This window comes from Cinclus cinclus, chromosome 2 (genome assembly GCF_963662255.1).
Source record: "Cinclus cinclus chromosome 2, bCinCin1.1, whole genome shotgun sequence".
In the NCBI taxonomy this organism is placed as follows: domain Eukaryota; kingdom Metazoa; phylum Chordata; class Aves; order Passeriformes; family Cinclidae; genus Cinclus; species Cinclus cinclus.
Window position 1 is genome coordinate 44,130,028 of NC_085047.1, and position 15,137 is coordinate 44,145,164.

At 36.9% G+C, this 15,137-nt stretch overlaps 1 protein-coding gene across 3 annotated transcripts in view; it reads left to right on the forward strand.

Moving 5' to 3' along the window:
• The window catches only part of GRIA4 (glutamate ionotropic receptor AMPA type subunit 4), a 216,573-nt gene that overhangs the window by 168,632 nt on the left and 32,804 nt on the right, over window positions 1–15,137 (forward strand). For all 3 annotated transcript variants that reach the window (XM_062514597.1, XM_062514599.1, XM_062514592.1), the window contains exons 12-13: window positions 315–513; window positions 5,331–5,578. In XM_062514597.1, the coding sequence (XP_062370581.1) occupies window positions 315–513; window positions 5,331–5,578 (447 nt within the window). The remainder of the gene's footprint in view (window positions 1–314; window positions 514–5,330; window positions 5,579–15,137) is intronic.

The window sequence follows — 15,137 nt, forward strand, 5'->3', positions numbered from 1 at the left end:
CTACCCAGTATTTTTCAATTTTTTTCCATTTTTAGGCATGTCCTGAAATAATAGGAACACTGAGATTACTGTTGAAGAGAACTTAAGTTTCTGTGTATGTGTGATACACATTAATACAGTGTAGTCTACACTGTTGACATTAAGTTTCAAGAGTAGAAGCATTTATTAATATTTACAATGCAAATTATCTTCCTCCCATTGATTGTTACTTAATGACAAATGTTTGGCAATAATGGTGCCTTTGCTCGCTCTCTCTCTCACACTCTTCACGGCTCAAGAGACAGGAAAATGTGCATTATCTTATTCATGTTTAGATCCCTCTCAGGTCGCATTGTCGGAGGTGTCTGGTGGTTCTTCACGCTCATCATTATTTCATCCTACACTGCTAACCTCGCTGCTTTCTTGACTGTTGAGCGAATGGTCTCACCCATAGAGAGTGCAGAAGACCTTGCCAAACAAACCGAAATTGCTTACGGGACACTGGACTCAGGGTCAACCAAAGAGTTCTTCAGAGTAAGTTGGTGCATCCATTAGAGCAGCTATCCCTACCAACCACTCTTATAAGATGCTTGGAAATGTGAAATAATGTGACTTTGAAATTATATGCAGTATAGTTTTGTAACTCCTGCAATACTTTAGCTGCACTTTTACCCCCACAAGACCATTTGCTGAAGTTTTTTTAAACTATGGAAAGTTTATTGATCCTGTCAAAAAAAAAGAGATGCAAAAGAGATGCCAGGGGGGATACTGAAACCAGTGATAATTAAAGCAGCATTGTACTATTGATTTGTGTGAAGCTACAGTACTGATGTGCAGCACTGAAAGCCTATGATGGTAACGTGGAGTCTTGCAGGTTTTGTTTCTGCTTATGGATTCAGCTGTGTGCATTTTGCTTTAGGGTCTTGGGTGGTGGGCAGCAAATGCATTTTTTAATTGCTGACTTTCAGATGGATGATAAAGAGGAAATTTAACTCGAGGGGATGTGGTTGGAGCATTAGGAAATAGCCTAAATAGCCATTCATATGCCTGTGCTGTCTCTATTGATTACTTCATTTTCATTTGCTTTCCTGCATTAATGTGGTTGGTATGTAATCCTCATCATTTGCCAGCTGGAGAGCAGGGAGCTTGGACATCACAAGCAGTACATAATAAACAGTCCTTCCTGCTTTATTTCATGTCTCCAGGAAATGAAAGTTAAGCTCAGCTGACCAAAGTGAGTTTAGTGTTTGAACATAGCTCTGAATAAATGCTGTAAGCCGGTAACACTTCCTTGAAAATAACAGCTAATTAGGTCATGATTTATCTGAAATGTGGAGATTAAGGGATTTTTAGAAGTCAGGAAGACGGAATGAAAATTTCTTCTAATTGTCTAATTGAAAGGAGTTCTGTGCTAGGTACTCACATGCACCTGCACTGTTTTCAATTTGGCCAAACTGAACTCAGTAAACCATTAACAAATTTTTCAATGCAATTTGGCAACTATAGACAATATCCATTAAAAGACATAGTCTCAAGTGAAATAACCTTTTTACTGCAACAAATATCCCCATAGAAGAGCTTGCAAATCTGTTGTATTAGCTAAGGAACGATGATTTATAAGATATAAATTTCACTTAACAAACACATAGTGATTGGACCTTCACATCATGAAACTGATCAAGGAGTTTAGTTTAATCCAGTTTTCTAGATTTCTTCTGCAGAAACTGGAGAAAGAAAACAGCCTTGTGCACCCTGAGTGGGATATGTTATGATGAAGTAAAGCACACGTTAAAGTATCTGCCTCTTTACTTGAACTCTAGAGGGATCCAGCTGAAATGGCTAGGGTGCTTGGTACCTCATTTTTAATGGATGCTGTTCACTGAAAGGTTTCTAACTACACCTGTCTTACTATTTTTTTTCTCATGAGTATAGTCCTTCTTACCTATTATTTATATTCACCTATGTTTCACCCTTAAACACATTTTTAGTTCTTTTTGTGGAACATGAGTTGTTTTATTCTTGAAGCTCCAGTTTCAGTCCATCATATGTTGAGGTGGTAACCACAATATATGGGTACAGATAGTTCTTTCTACTGGAATGAAGTTGTGATGATACTTTAAAGCATGATGCTGCTGGCCAGGCAGATTTATGTTTCTTTGTATTTATTAAGTTGTTGCATTTTCAGGAGTATCTAGCGCTTGCAAATTTTGTAGGTGATGATATGCAAAAATTAATTTCCAAAGAAATAGTAGACAATGAAGGACTGGAATTGTTTTCTTAAGAGTTTCAAATACTTGTACAAGGCATTGTATTGAAGTACTGAGACCAGATTTATGATGTAGAAACAGTACTGATCACAAAAATTTTGTGGTTCTTTTAAGTCATCCTGTAAACACAGATTTTTTTTCAATATTTTATGCAAGTTCTCATTTTAAAGAGAAGACACTATAATGAAGTAAAAAAAATCTATGGTGACAGCCCATCTTTCACTTCAATCTAAAAGTGTTGAGAGAAAAAAGAAGGAAAATCAGTGTTGGTCTTTTCAATTTTTTTTTCTTTCAAAATACAGAGGGAAACATTAAAATTAACTACAAATGCTAAATACCATTGCATAAGCAAAATTTGAATCTTAATGAAAACTTGAACTGTGTTAATCACTTTCTTTAAAATGGTACAGTTTAGGCCTTGCTTTCAAATGATTTCTAGTCTCTGTCACGGTATAGTGATTCTTAATGATACTTTATGTGCTATTTCTAAAAATATTTCTCACAAAACAGGGAGAAAGATAAAATATCAGCAGACAATATTTACACAAAAGCTGTTTTCATAATACATAAATTAAGAGCTAGCCTGAAACAATAGTACAAGAAGACTTGTGTGCCAAGTCTAACATTTTGTGGGCTTGGAAACAATTCACTTTTTGGTATTAGAACCATGTCTAACTTTTGTGTCAGTGGTAACTGTCTGGCTGAAGATGAGCCTTCAGGACATTTTCTCATCATTTTGTCATTTCTGATCAAAATGTCAGGAACTCTGAACACCTCTTCAGCCTGTTTTAAATCTGGATTGAAAGCAGAAAAGGGAAAATCATTTTCTAAAGCCAACATAAAGAAAAAGAGGAACTTCGATACTGTTAGCTCTTATATACTCCTATTTTCTGGTTTAGATGCAGGGAGAGTTGTATTTTCCAGGCAGACTGCTCAAGAGGGAAGGTAGTTAGTTTTAGCAGTTCTACTCAGAAAAGCCCAGAATGGAAATTATCCCAGCTTGGCTGACTGCAGGAAAAGCTGCAATATTTCCTCATATGATAATAAAAAATATTTGTTAGCTCACTCTTCAATTTTCACTCTGAGTTGACATGTAGAAATTGAATGTAAACAAATGAAAGTTGGGGAGGAAAAAATGTTCTTAGAGAGTAGATACCTTGTTAGACTTTCCATATTTTTTCTATTTTCACCAGCAAAGGAGACTAGATTCTGGGAAAAAAAAAAAAATTAAATGCAACCTTTTAAAGTTTAGGGCAGTGTTTCCAGCTACTAATCAACATGTTTTATGTGCTGCATAAGGTTTTAAATGAAAGTAACCTATTATATGATTACTTTATAAAGAATTAGACGTAATGGATGTTAACATGAGAAAAATGTTTGGAAGTGAAGGCAGGAAAAGGCAAGAAAATACTCTTGAAATTATGACTGATTTATTACTACTCTCTTCCATTTTTTTCTTTCTGTAAATTTGAATCCATGAAATTACAACAGTGTAAAGCAAAAAGAATGCATTGGTGGCTTAGTTTATGCTCTGCTTCCAGCCACTATTATGTAAATGTAAAATAGCTGTGTCTGCAGTGGAAAGGAAGGGTGACAAGTCAGGATGTAATTATGGACATACACAGCTGTTGTTGATTCAAATGTTATTATATTTGACAGAAAGATAAAATTATGCATACAGAAAACTAAAAAAGGAAAGCATAATATATTATCTTCTGCTATGTAGCAGTTTTACTGAACATTTTTAGTTAAATGCCACTTATTTTCAGGATAGACTTAGGTCCCTAACAAATTATTTTCTAAGTAATAGTGCAGTCATTCGGTAATTGGTAAAATGAAGTGCTTCAGGGAAATTACTCTCACGTATAAAAAGGCTCAGTTCCAGGCTTCTTAAAGCCATTTTTAATTTATTTAATACTAAGATAATAGGATCTGGTATTTGTTTAAATAATCTAAGGCCCTTTGTTTTGGGGCTTTATAATAATGAATATTTTCCTGGAGCACTCAGCACAGTGTAGGAAGACGCTCATAGATCAAATCTTGCTTAGCAAGAAACTCCTCTTGACTCAAATAAAAGCTGACTTGAGCATTGGGTTAAAAAGTGCTTTTTCAGACACATAGGGGAAGACAAGTGCCATCTGTTATTATAAAAACAGAGTGTAGTGTTCAGTTGACACACTGCTGGTTGCCATGTATGTATTCCTAGTGCTGGAGAAAGCAAAGTTGTTGAGTGAATGTAATGAGCATGGGAAACTTCTCAGCCTGACAGCTTTTCCTTCCTTTCTTTCAGTGAAAATTTTTATTTGCTTTAATTTTAATGAAGAAGTTTTATTTTTGCTTAAGTATTTATTAATGCACCCTAAACCATGAATTCTTGTGCATTCTTTGAGAAAGTATATTTCTTACTCAGTAATTGGCAGGATCAAAGTCTTTAAAATTAATCCACTAATACTGCAGTTCTAAAATCATACCTAATTCTTTAAGAAAGATGTTTATGGCATTTTACTTCCTTTAATATTTGGTCCAACTTGCTGTTTCCATCCTTCATTTTGAAACATCCTCAAATATTGTATAGCATTTCTGAATATAAATCAGGGCAGTCCTGGACTCTGAATTATGAAAGCAGAAATCTTGCTTAAGCTATTGTGGTTTTGATGGTGTAAGAAGTGGGTATTAGAGAAAAGCTTTAAGATTCAGCTGAGTATTTATGAGGAGATTATTTTACTGTTTCTTTTAAGAGTACGGGCTTATTGTGGACATCTATTTCATATATCATTCCCTAAAACACACTTTACTGTACATTGACTGTGTGAACTTCCTCTGTCTAACAGCAAATTCAGCTTTGCAGGTTTCTTTTTTGACTGCTAGAGGGTAGCCCAACTTAAAAATAGTATTTGCTATTGTCGTATTGATACTTTCATTTATTGTCTCTTTTAAAATAATGAAATTCAAATAAAACCCTTCTCCAAGATTTTCCCAAACTCAAATGTCCAAAAAATTAAGTATGATTGATTTTGTTTGAGCAGTGCCATTCTGAAATGTTGCAACATTATTTCGTTCTAACTTGTTTTTTATTGCCTCCAGAGATCAAAAATAGCAGTGTATGAAAAGATGTGGACCTACATGAAATCAGCTGAGCCATCAGTGTTCACTAGGACTACTGCAGAGGGAGTAGCTCGTGTCCGCAAATCCAAGGGCAAGTTTGCCTTCCTGCTGGAGTCCACCATGAATGAATACATTGAGCAACGAAAGCCATGTGACACCATGAAAGTGGGAGGAAATCTGGATTCGAAAGGCTATGGCGTAGCCACACCGAAGGGTTCTCCATTAAGGTGGGTGGAATAGTATAACAATATAAAATGTGTTGTTATAGTATTCCACCTTCCCTGATGTCCCTGATATAGCTCTTTTTGTTTTGTATGTGAACATGGTATGTTATTTTTATTTTCTTCCATTTCATTTTTTTTGATCAACAAAGGTAACCGTTTATAATTTCAATATGGATTTAGCAACTATAATTGGCGTATGTTTCAAGGCCATATAAAAACCAAACTGGTTGAACACTAGCTACTTGAAGTCAGCCTCAATAGAATTAACATCAGTTATTCTATTTCATCAGCTTTTTACACAGAATTCAACCTGTTATAGTAGTATTATGCTTACATTACCTACATCAGTATCTGCATCAATAATATGCCTACATTTTATGTTTTGTTTATTGATCTCGGCTACTAATTTCTGAGTAAGAAGTTGCTTGTAACATCTTTTTCCAAAAAAAAAGTTGCTTCATTAAAGCAACTTCTTTAAAGTACTTTTTTATTAAAGCACCTTCTTATTTAGAAAAAAATGTTTGTGTTTCTAGCATTATGCATTTCAGTACTGCCTTCAAACTCACCAGTATTTTCTTTATCACGATATCAGATGCATTCAGTAAAGTAGGAGTAGAGTTTTTGATTCACAGGCAGAACATCATCTGCATTTCATTTAAATTGTCGGGGGACACAAGTCAAGGTACCAGCTTTGTGTTAAAATTGAATTCCGTTTCTTTAAGGTTTAAGGCAAACAAAACTTGCATTTTCCAGTGTAGATTTGCCAATTTCCTTTGAAACAAAAGAGCAACTAGTGGTTGAAGGGGTTATGGCCTGTGGAGTTTGACAGTGATAAAGTGCACGTAGGTGGGGGAAAGAGAATGCTCCACAGAGTGCTCAGCACCCCATTTCTCACATTTGTGCTCATAATAAGGGATTACAATGTGAAACAAAGGGGAGGAAGTAGGTGTAAGGGAAGAGTTGCAAATGCAGATGGAGCCATATGTCTGTTAATGAAATAAATAAGGAGTTATTTGTCTACTGATACCTGTTACTGCAGAGGAGACATCTTTACCACTCTGCAGATACCTAGACTCACTCTTAACTCATCAGTTTAACCTGCACACAATGCCACAAACATCAGTAGCTGCAAATCTATTACAGGGATGGTGAAAGGAGTATCATTAGAATCATTTCCATCCACACCACAGCAAAAGAAGATTTGTATGTGCAGGGGGAAAATGAGGCCAGATATTTCAGTGACTGAATATGAATATTTGTTCGTTAACATTCAGTACCTCTCAGATTTAAAAATTTCCATTTTCACTGCTGAATAAAGTAGTGAGAGAACATTAGGAAGGTGAGAGAGGAAAAACAACAATAAAAATGTTAATTCTATAGCAACACGTGTCCAGAACTCATAGAATAATTAAAGGTGGAAGGCAGCACTAATAAGAGAGGGTGATTTATTATCTGGATATATTCTCAAAACACTTGTTTTTTATTTTACATTTCAAATGGACTGATATCTCCTTCTCAGTGTTTCATACAACCTTAGAGTGGTAGGCAGCACTGTAGTTTAGGGTAGTAAGGAAATGCCTGTTGCTGACAGTCATGCTTTCCTGAGCCAAAGCTAGGACATACATTTTAGGAGTACTTTGGCTGCTGTCATATATGTGGGCAGCAGTGGGCTCTTTGCTTTAAGTGAGTGCATTATGGTGTTCTTTAATCCCTTTCCCTTTTTTCTGCAGAGTATTCAATACCAAGAGACAGCCTGTTATAATGAGCAAAGATAGCCTGTGGAAGTTGATCTGTGTCAAATTTGGGCTTACTTTAGGTTTGTTCAGTTGGCTAGACAAAAATACGTAGGAGTAGTGGGGATGAGACATAAAGCAATTAGAAGTAAGAGGGCCTAGTAAGACTAACAAGAGCAGAGAGGAAGAGCACAACCACAATTGTAAGGATCCAGTGTGAACTCCTGGTTCCATCCCAGCTAAAGGCCAAGCTCCCAGAAATTTCAGTGAGGCCACAGTTTCCTCTAACTGGGGGTCAGCAACTACTGCTAGGGTGATGTGATCAGACATGTAGTTTTTCACATCCTAACTTCCTAACATCCTAATATGTTTCAAAAAGCAGAATAGGACAAATCCTACCGGACTTGAAAATTGGACCAAATCTTCTTTCAAGCTGTCTCGACTGGCTGTTCATGTCCATGCCTTTCCTGAGCCTTTCTTTCACATGTGCTAAGCTGCTTGTTCTCCTGCTGCACCCCATTCCCTCTCCAGCCCCAGTGACAAACCATCAGTGCTGCTTACCTACTAAAAACATTAAGCAACACACTTAATGTTCTGGATAAAAATAAAGAACAAGCAACACCTCACATTTGTACCACCTCTTCCATGTATATCTATAGAGAGTAGCACTTAGAGAAAAGGGGAAAAGCTTCTTCCCCCTGTGTTTTTGAAAAGACTCTGCTGTAAATTTTAACTGCATGTTTCAGTATTTTCTGAAATTTTAAGATTTAGGATGTTCTGCTTTTGCTATTTTGACTGTATCCCACATGGTAGTGTTTCTGTCACTGATCAGATGACTTATATAACTGCTGTCTGCACAGATAATTGCAAATATCGAACATGCAGTTTGAAATCCATGAAGGGCAGGCTAGCTGAGCTCATTACATAAATTAGTCAAAAGACATAATTTTCTACAGGAATTGTAAATTCTATTTTATTTAATAATCCTAATTTCCTATTTGAGTTAAATGTAGACCACAAATTGCTTGATGTAGTTCGCAAATAATTGCAAGTAGCATATAAAAGTTAAGCATTTAAATGCTATATTTGATCTGTTCAGGACTAGGGAAAAACACCAATTTTTCCAAATGAATTATTAATATCAAATTATTCACCAAACTGTTTGAACACCTATTTCATTAAAAGTATTTTAGTCTTAATACTCCTCCTATTTACAAGGATATAAATCAGGAGTTTTTTTCCCAGAAAATATTGTAGCATCTGAATAAAATTGATATGAGTGTATAGAGAACCAGGCCATATATTTTCACACATCTAACTGACAGAAAGTGGTTCTTCCAGTAGCATAGGAGTAGCGATGGTTCCCTGCCATCCCATCACCAGGCTCATGTTCATTACAGAGCACATACCCATCACTTGGTTCATCCAGATGAAATCCACCTGTCAGAGACATCCAAGGACTGGTCTCTCTGTTGCTCATGGCCATACACATGAGCAGTTTAGTGGATTTTAATTCAAAACTCTTCCTTGTTGGGTTTCATGCTACACTTCTGCAGTGTTCAACCAGTACCTATTGGCTAATTGGAATTACTGATTCTCAGTGCTGGTGCAGTATTACAATTAATGAATATCACTGAATGGAGGAGAATGGGAAATGCCTGATGTGTGCGTCTTTTATGCCCAATGGGCAGTAGCACATCACATATCATGTGTGTCTCCTTCCTTCCTTCCTTTTCAGTGATATTCATTTCTATATGATGTTGTAAAAGACTGATGTGTTTGAGAAGGAATGTGGGATTGAGGGCAAAGGCTCTCATCACAACAAAGATTGAGTTTCTCTCATGGCACTACCCAACTGTTCTTACTGTTTCCTCTTCCTCCTACGGTAGGTATCTTTCCAAAGCCATTCTGTAGTACTCAGTGTGAATTAATGAGTTTTTTTCTTCAAAGGTGGTGCTTTCAAAGGTGGTTAAGAGAGTGCTGCTTGTCTGCTTAGCAAGACCTGCCTTTGTAGAAGTGTTGTGATTAGAAGATATTCTCGTGGCCAGACTTCTGGCTGTTGTGGATCACCCCTGGGTCACCTGCCTTGCCACTTGCAGTAGCTGTGTTTCCAGAGGGAAATCTTCTGGAGATCTTGTACTACTCAAGTCCTGTGCCTTGCACACCTCTGCTTTTCTGTTTTAGATATGTAGGCATCATAAACAAGTTTGAATAGTGAAGAACATGAAAGAGTTCTCCACTCTAAGAAGTAGAAAAAGGAAAGAGGTGAAAAAGGAGTTACGGGCAATATTTTCTCAAAGGTACACTAAAAGCATTTTCAGCTTTTTGTACCTTGAAGCTGTTTTATGTAAAGGGGAATGAGAGGTTGGGCTAAAAAATGAGTTGTTGTCATATTTTCTCTTACTGTTTTAACTAAGGACGCTAGTTAAAACAGTAACTGTTTTAACTGTCCTGTAGCCAAAAGTGTGCAGCATGGATGAGTGGAACCTGCAAGGTCATATCTGCATGGTGAGACACTTTGAGCCCAGGCAGATGAGAATGGCAGGATTAGATTTGGACAAATGATAGAAAACTTTGACTAGATGCATCAATGTGTTTTAGAGATTGGTGATATTTGTTCACCAACCTCATGAAATCCAGTTCTCTAACAAGTTCCTGCTGTTGGAATTTCAGTTCATGTTTATATATATATATGAACCTGGGATTCTATATTCCATTATTCAAGACTCTATTCTTTTTATGCACTAAAGGATTAACTCTGTTTGCCTTTTGGAAGAATTCTTTATGTTTTGGAGAGGAGGCAAAAAGGTCCACCTGGTGATACCTGCTGGTTTTTTGCAGTGTGACATCTGGTGACACAAACTGACTCTGCACATTGCGCATTCTTTACTGTGTTTAACATAAGGTGCACAATTGTGGGCAGTGCCTCAGGGATGCTGGTGTTGCAGATGTAACTTTCTGATCATTCTAGCAACTTAGGTGGAGAGAAAAGCACTACAGAAGTGGACCTAGAGATTTTAGTTTCTATCCCGTGCAAGGGAGGAGTGCCCTGCAGATTGCTGGGGATGCAAAAGGCATCCAAACGGTGCCCTGTCAATAGCATGTGGATTCTTCTGCTTTATATAATATAATGTGCGATACCTGAAAGATATTTACCTCAGAAGTGAGAGAACTGTGGTGGAAGGAACCTTTTTTTTGAAGAAAAATGAATCTGTGGGAATAAGATAAAGATCTGTTATGTAGGGAATCTTTGTGTGCATGGGCTCTATAATCTACCATCTTGATCTCAGTGACTTCATCTTCTCCTTGTTTTCCTGAGGTGAACCTCTAAAATTGCCATTCTTTCATTGCTTTGTTTCAATTTGGTACTACAGCTGGCAATGTTACCTTTGCTTTACACAAATATATCTACACATGTATCTATCTTAAAAATCTAGTGTTGGAAGAAAACTTATTTTAGTAATGCATGCTCATTCATACAAAATTTTGAATAACAATATGGCAGTATAGTTTCTTCCAGTGGGACTATTAAACTTTTTATCAAATGTTGTCCTAGATGTTTTTGGAGACCAGAGCATAGGGAGCATATTTTGGAAGGAATTCCCAGCTCATCAGTCACTGCCAAAGCTGTTTATTGTGAATTTAATATATTATTCTGAGATATACCCCAGTTCCCATTTTATCCTGGATTTGTAGGTCAGTGAGCTGGTAATTCACACCCAGCTCTGTAGGAAAACCATCAGAGTCATTTTGCAATAGTTAGTTGTAAGGACGGGTAAAAATATTTCCTCCCAAACTTCTTCCATGCTTTGGTTTATGCTTTCTATAAGATTGGATTTGTGTGTACAAAAGGATAGATATGATATTCACAGACTTCCTCTGAGCAAGAGAAGAACTAGGAAAAATGTTTGAGCTGGCCACCCAAATTTTTTACACTGTCAACATTTGTTTCTTACAGAGGACTTCTTCCACTGTTGTTTTCCAATGATTTTGTACTGCAGAAATCTATGAATCTTTAGAAAAATAGACTTTCCCCATCAGTGAAGCTTCCTTGTACAAGTTGTGTTGTATCATAAAAGAAAATTTTCCCTGGATCACTCTTTGGTGTACCCTGTATTGTTCAGTTTTCAAAGGTCTTTATAGTTTTTTTTCTTTTTTAACCAATATTGTTGATGCAACTATTCTGTCTTGGTGTTTCTGTGCATCTGGGCTGCATTCTTCACTCAATGGCATGTTCCTGTTTCTAGAAAGAAATAGGTAAAGGTAATCTGTGGTTGGGTCATCCTGATAACATCTGTGGCCCTTGTGCTTCTGAGCATGTTCAGGCCCTTCAGAGAAGAATGGGTATTTCTTTTGCTGGTTAGCTGTCTTCTGGCTGGCAACACTGGCACATAAAGGCCCTCCCAGATCATTCTGAGGACAAGCAACAGTCACAGTGAGGAGAGACACAGAGGAAGCAGGTTTGATTTTTTTTCATATTTCTCTTCTTCTGCCGGAGTGTCTGGTCTTGCCCTTAATCAGTGCACTATTCACAGAGTCATTTCACCAAAGTACAGTGGGACCTAGAAACTGATGTTATTTATATACAATGTAGAGAAGATTTAGAGACAACTGGTGAATAATTGAGGTTTGACAACTAAAAGGAGTGATGTGAAAATACTGAGTTTGACCTCTGCACTTTTGAAGCAAGGGCCACTGGAGAAAGCAAAAATTCCTGCATAGTTATGGGGTGGTCTGCTGAACAGGATTTTAGTCAGCTTACCAGGATTTTCCAAGGTCATTTCTTTGTATAATACAAAATTATATGAAAACTAGAATGTGATCTGTAGCATTTTATACATACGTAAACATTATCCTGTTTGACTGATGATGTAGATCATACTGTATGACTTTGCATAATATTTTTCCCTTCACTGTAGGCATAACGGGGCTTGAATTGCCACCTCATTACCATTCAGTGTCAAAGCTTATAGCTGAGATGTTTCTCAAGCAGGTCAGATCCTTCAGAGCTTATTGGGTTTTCTATCAACTGAAAATAACATGTACTCAGTAAAAAGGCAGAGAATGGGTTACTTCTTAGGAAGTAATATAAAAGTCAGGGGTCAAAAGAAGATCAGTGAAGAGAACCTGACAATGAATGTTATCAAGTTGTTTTTTCAGTTGAGCCAGGAAAGCATACTTAATTTTGGTTACCTGGATTATTTCTGCCTAAAAACAGAGTATCTATTTGGAAAGTAAATGTAAAGCCTTGGGAACAGAGATTAGAGTCCCAGCTTGCTCTGTTCCCCAGTGATGCCTGTTGGATTAATTTCATAATTTTCAATCAAGATAAGGGACTTCCCTGTGCAAAAATAGTGCAGTATAAAAGGGGAAAAATTGATGATGACTAACAAGATCCATTGCAAGATGTACAAGCAAATGTATTGAGGCAAAATCTTCTACTTGAAAGAGTTTTGCTCATTCTTGCAATTTTTACTTCTAGAGGAAGGAAATTGTAATAATTCTGATTTAAGTCACCAAACTGCAGTGAAGAGCATTGCTATTGAGATAATTCCTGATACTTGAGTCTTTGAAAGAAAACAACTCATTAGTGTCCACGATGCTGCACTTGCTGAATTTTCTCTGACCTAGTGGGGGAGGCAGGAAATTGCTAGATCTTTCAAGTACTTCAAAGAGCCATCTCTGACCTGCCTTGCCTCACAGAGCCTGTTTCTTCATTGCCACTAGCAGGAAGTTTTCACTTCTCAGACTTCAGAGACAATTCATAATTGAACAAAAATCTCTGTGGTTTGGAGGAGAAATCAAAAGTCACAGGAATTTGTTCTGCTACCATTTCTATTTTCCTACACTACAAATGACAGTAGAAGCAACTGATGGAAGGTGTAGTTCTTCCAAGAAGCTCAGCTCTCATTTTGGTCACTCTGTAAGGTTCTGGTGCCTCTCTGCTAGTTTCATCCTTCTTCTAATTCCAAGGAAGGTCTTGGGATTTTGGTGAGAAACATTGTGAAATGAAGTGTTTCTGAGCAGGAGTGAAAGAACAGAGCACAGAAACAGCAGTAAAATTATTGCACAGAAAGGTGTTGGTTTTTTTTTTAATCTAAACATTTCAGTGACAATAGGTATTTTTCAATTAACAGTATAATCAGTGTAAAAGGTGAAGCTACCATTCTGTATCTTCAGCTTTACTGTTGGCTTAAAAGCACAATGAGGCTTATTTTATTTTAAAAAAATATTTTTTACAAGCTGTCTATACAAAACATTTCTTATTCTAATATTTAGTGATTACTAAAAATTTCTTTACTGTCCTACAGAAGCATTGGGGCAGTCTGAGGTAGTCACCACCAGGAAAAGTTCAATAAAAAGCTTGTTTTCTACAAAAAATCAAGGCAGCAAAAAGATCAGAGCTATTTTATTGCTTGTCTGTTTCAGAATTGTTTGAATGCAAACAGGATAGGAGCTTCAAAATAACAAATCTGTCCAAATTAAATTTGTCAGACTGCTGAATTCTCTGACAGGTAAAAAGGGGCATATATTTAAGTTTAACCAATGAACTTACCTCAGACTATCAGCAAAGGCCATAATGTCTCAAAAATACTGATACCATTGCTGCGCACGCATCCTACTGATTGTGTGGACTTTTACTAATCACTGATAGCCATTAATCCCCACTGTAAGCTAGTGGGATACAAAAGGTTATGATTGTTTCCAGTCTATAGATCCCCTGAGAAATAAACGCTGCCTCTTGGCACTTCAGAAATAATTTTCTCCTGCCCTTTTCCCTGCCATTTCCCCAATCCCTTATAAAGCATCTCAGTGGAGGGCAAGATGCAGCCCTTTATATTTTAACAATGCTGCTCATTATTATTTCTCTCTTTTCTTTTTATTACAACTCTCTGGCTGTTTAGGTGTCAAGTCCCAGGAACTGCCCTTTGAAGCTGATGGTACAGTTCCTGACAACTAAAAGGCTTATCCCACTAAGATAATAATTGTTCAGGTAAATTGTAGGTAGACCAAAGCAAGGGAGCAGGCTGCTGAAAGGCATCTCAGCAGCTCATAACAATACCTCTCTGTGGAAATGACATTTAGGGAATAAATACAACCTGAAAAACATTTTGCAATTAATCTGTGTGGTAGTTGCAAAACTGCCCACTTCCAATCGACAGGAACTACTAGATGGACTCCAAGAGACATAAAATGGCCATTTAGTCTTTGTGCAGCCTTGGTGCTTGTGAGAAATCCCCAACCAAAAGTAGGGAGAAAAGTTTGTTTTCTTTCTTGTGGTTTCTTTGAACTGAGAACTGTATCTCAGACTGGCACAATGTGTGACAGAGTAGGCATTATGGATTGAACATCCCAGCATAAAAGGTAGAAAGGTGTTGACAGCACGAAACAAGATTTGAAAGTTTTAATGTATAATTTAAGTTACTGGGTGTCTTGAAGCAATAACTCTAAAATGCAGTTCTTTCCCATCTTCAAAATGTTCCCAAGTATCTCAGGTTCCAAATAAAAGTGGCCATATATGTATCGCATTGAACAGTACAAGTTTAAAATATTGCTTTTTAAAATGGTGACTTGTGGTTGATCAATAATTTTTCCTCTTAACTGGTCTGCCTCATGTGTGGTAGGAGGTGGAATAAAAACTAGTGTTCTTTTTCTCAACTGTCTCTAGCTATCCTTAGCTCAAGTCTCATTACTTTCATAACTCGATGCCTCATTACTTTTATAACTGTACTTTTATAACTTGGCGCCTTACTCCCATTTTCTGTTTTCCTCCTTCTGCTTCCTATTCCAACCAAGTCACTGAGTGAGAGCTTAAATCAAGCCTTAAA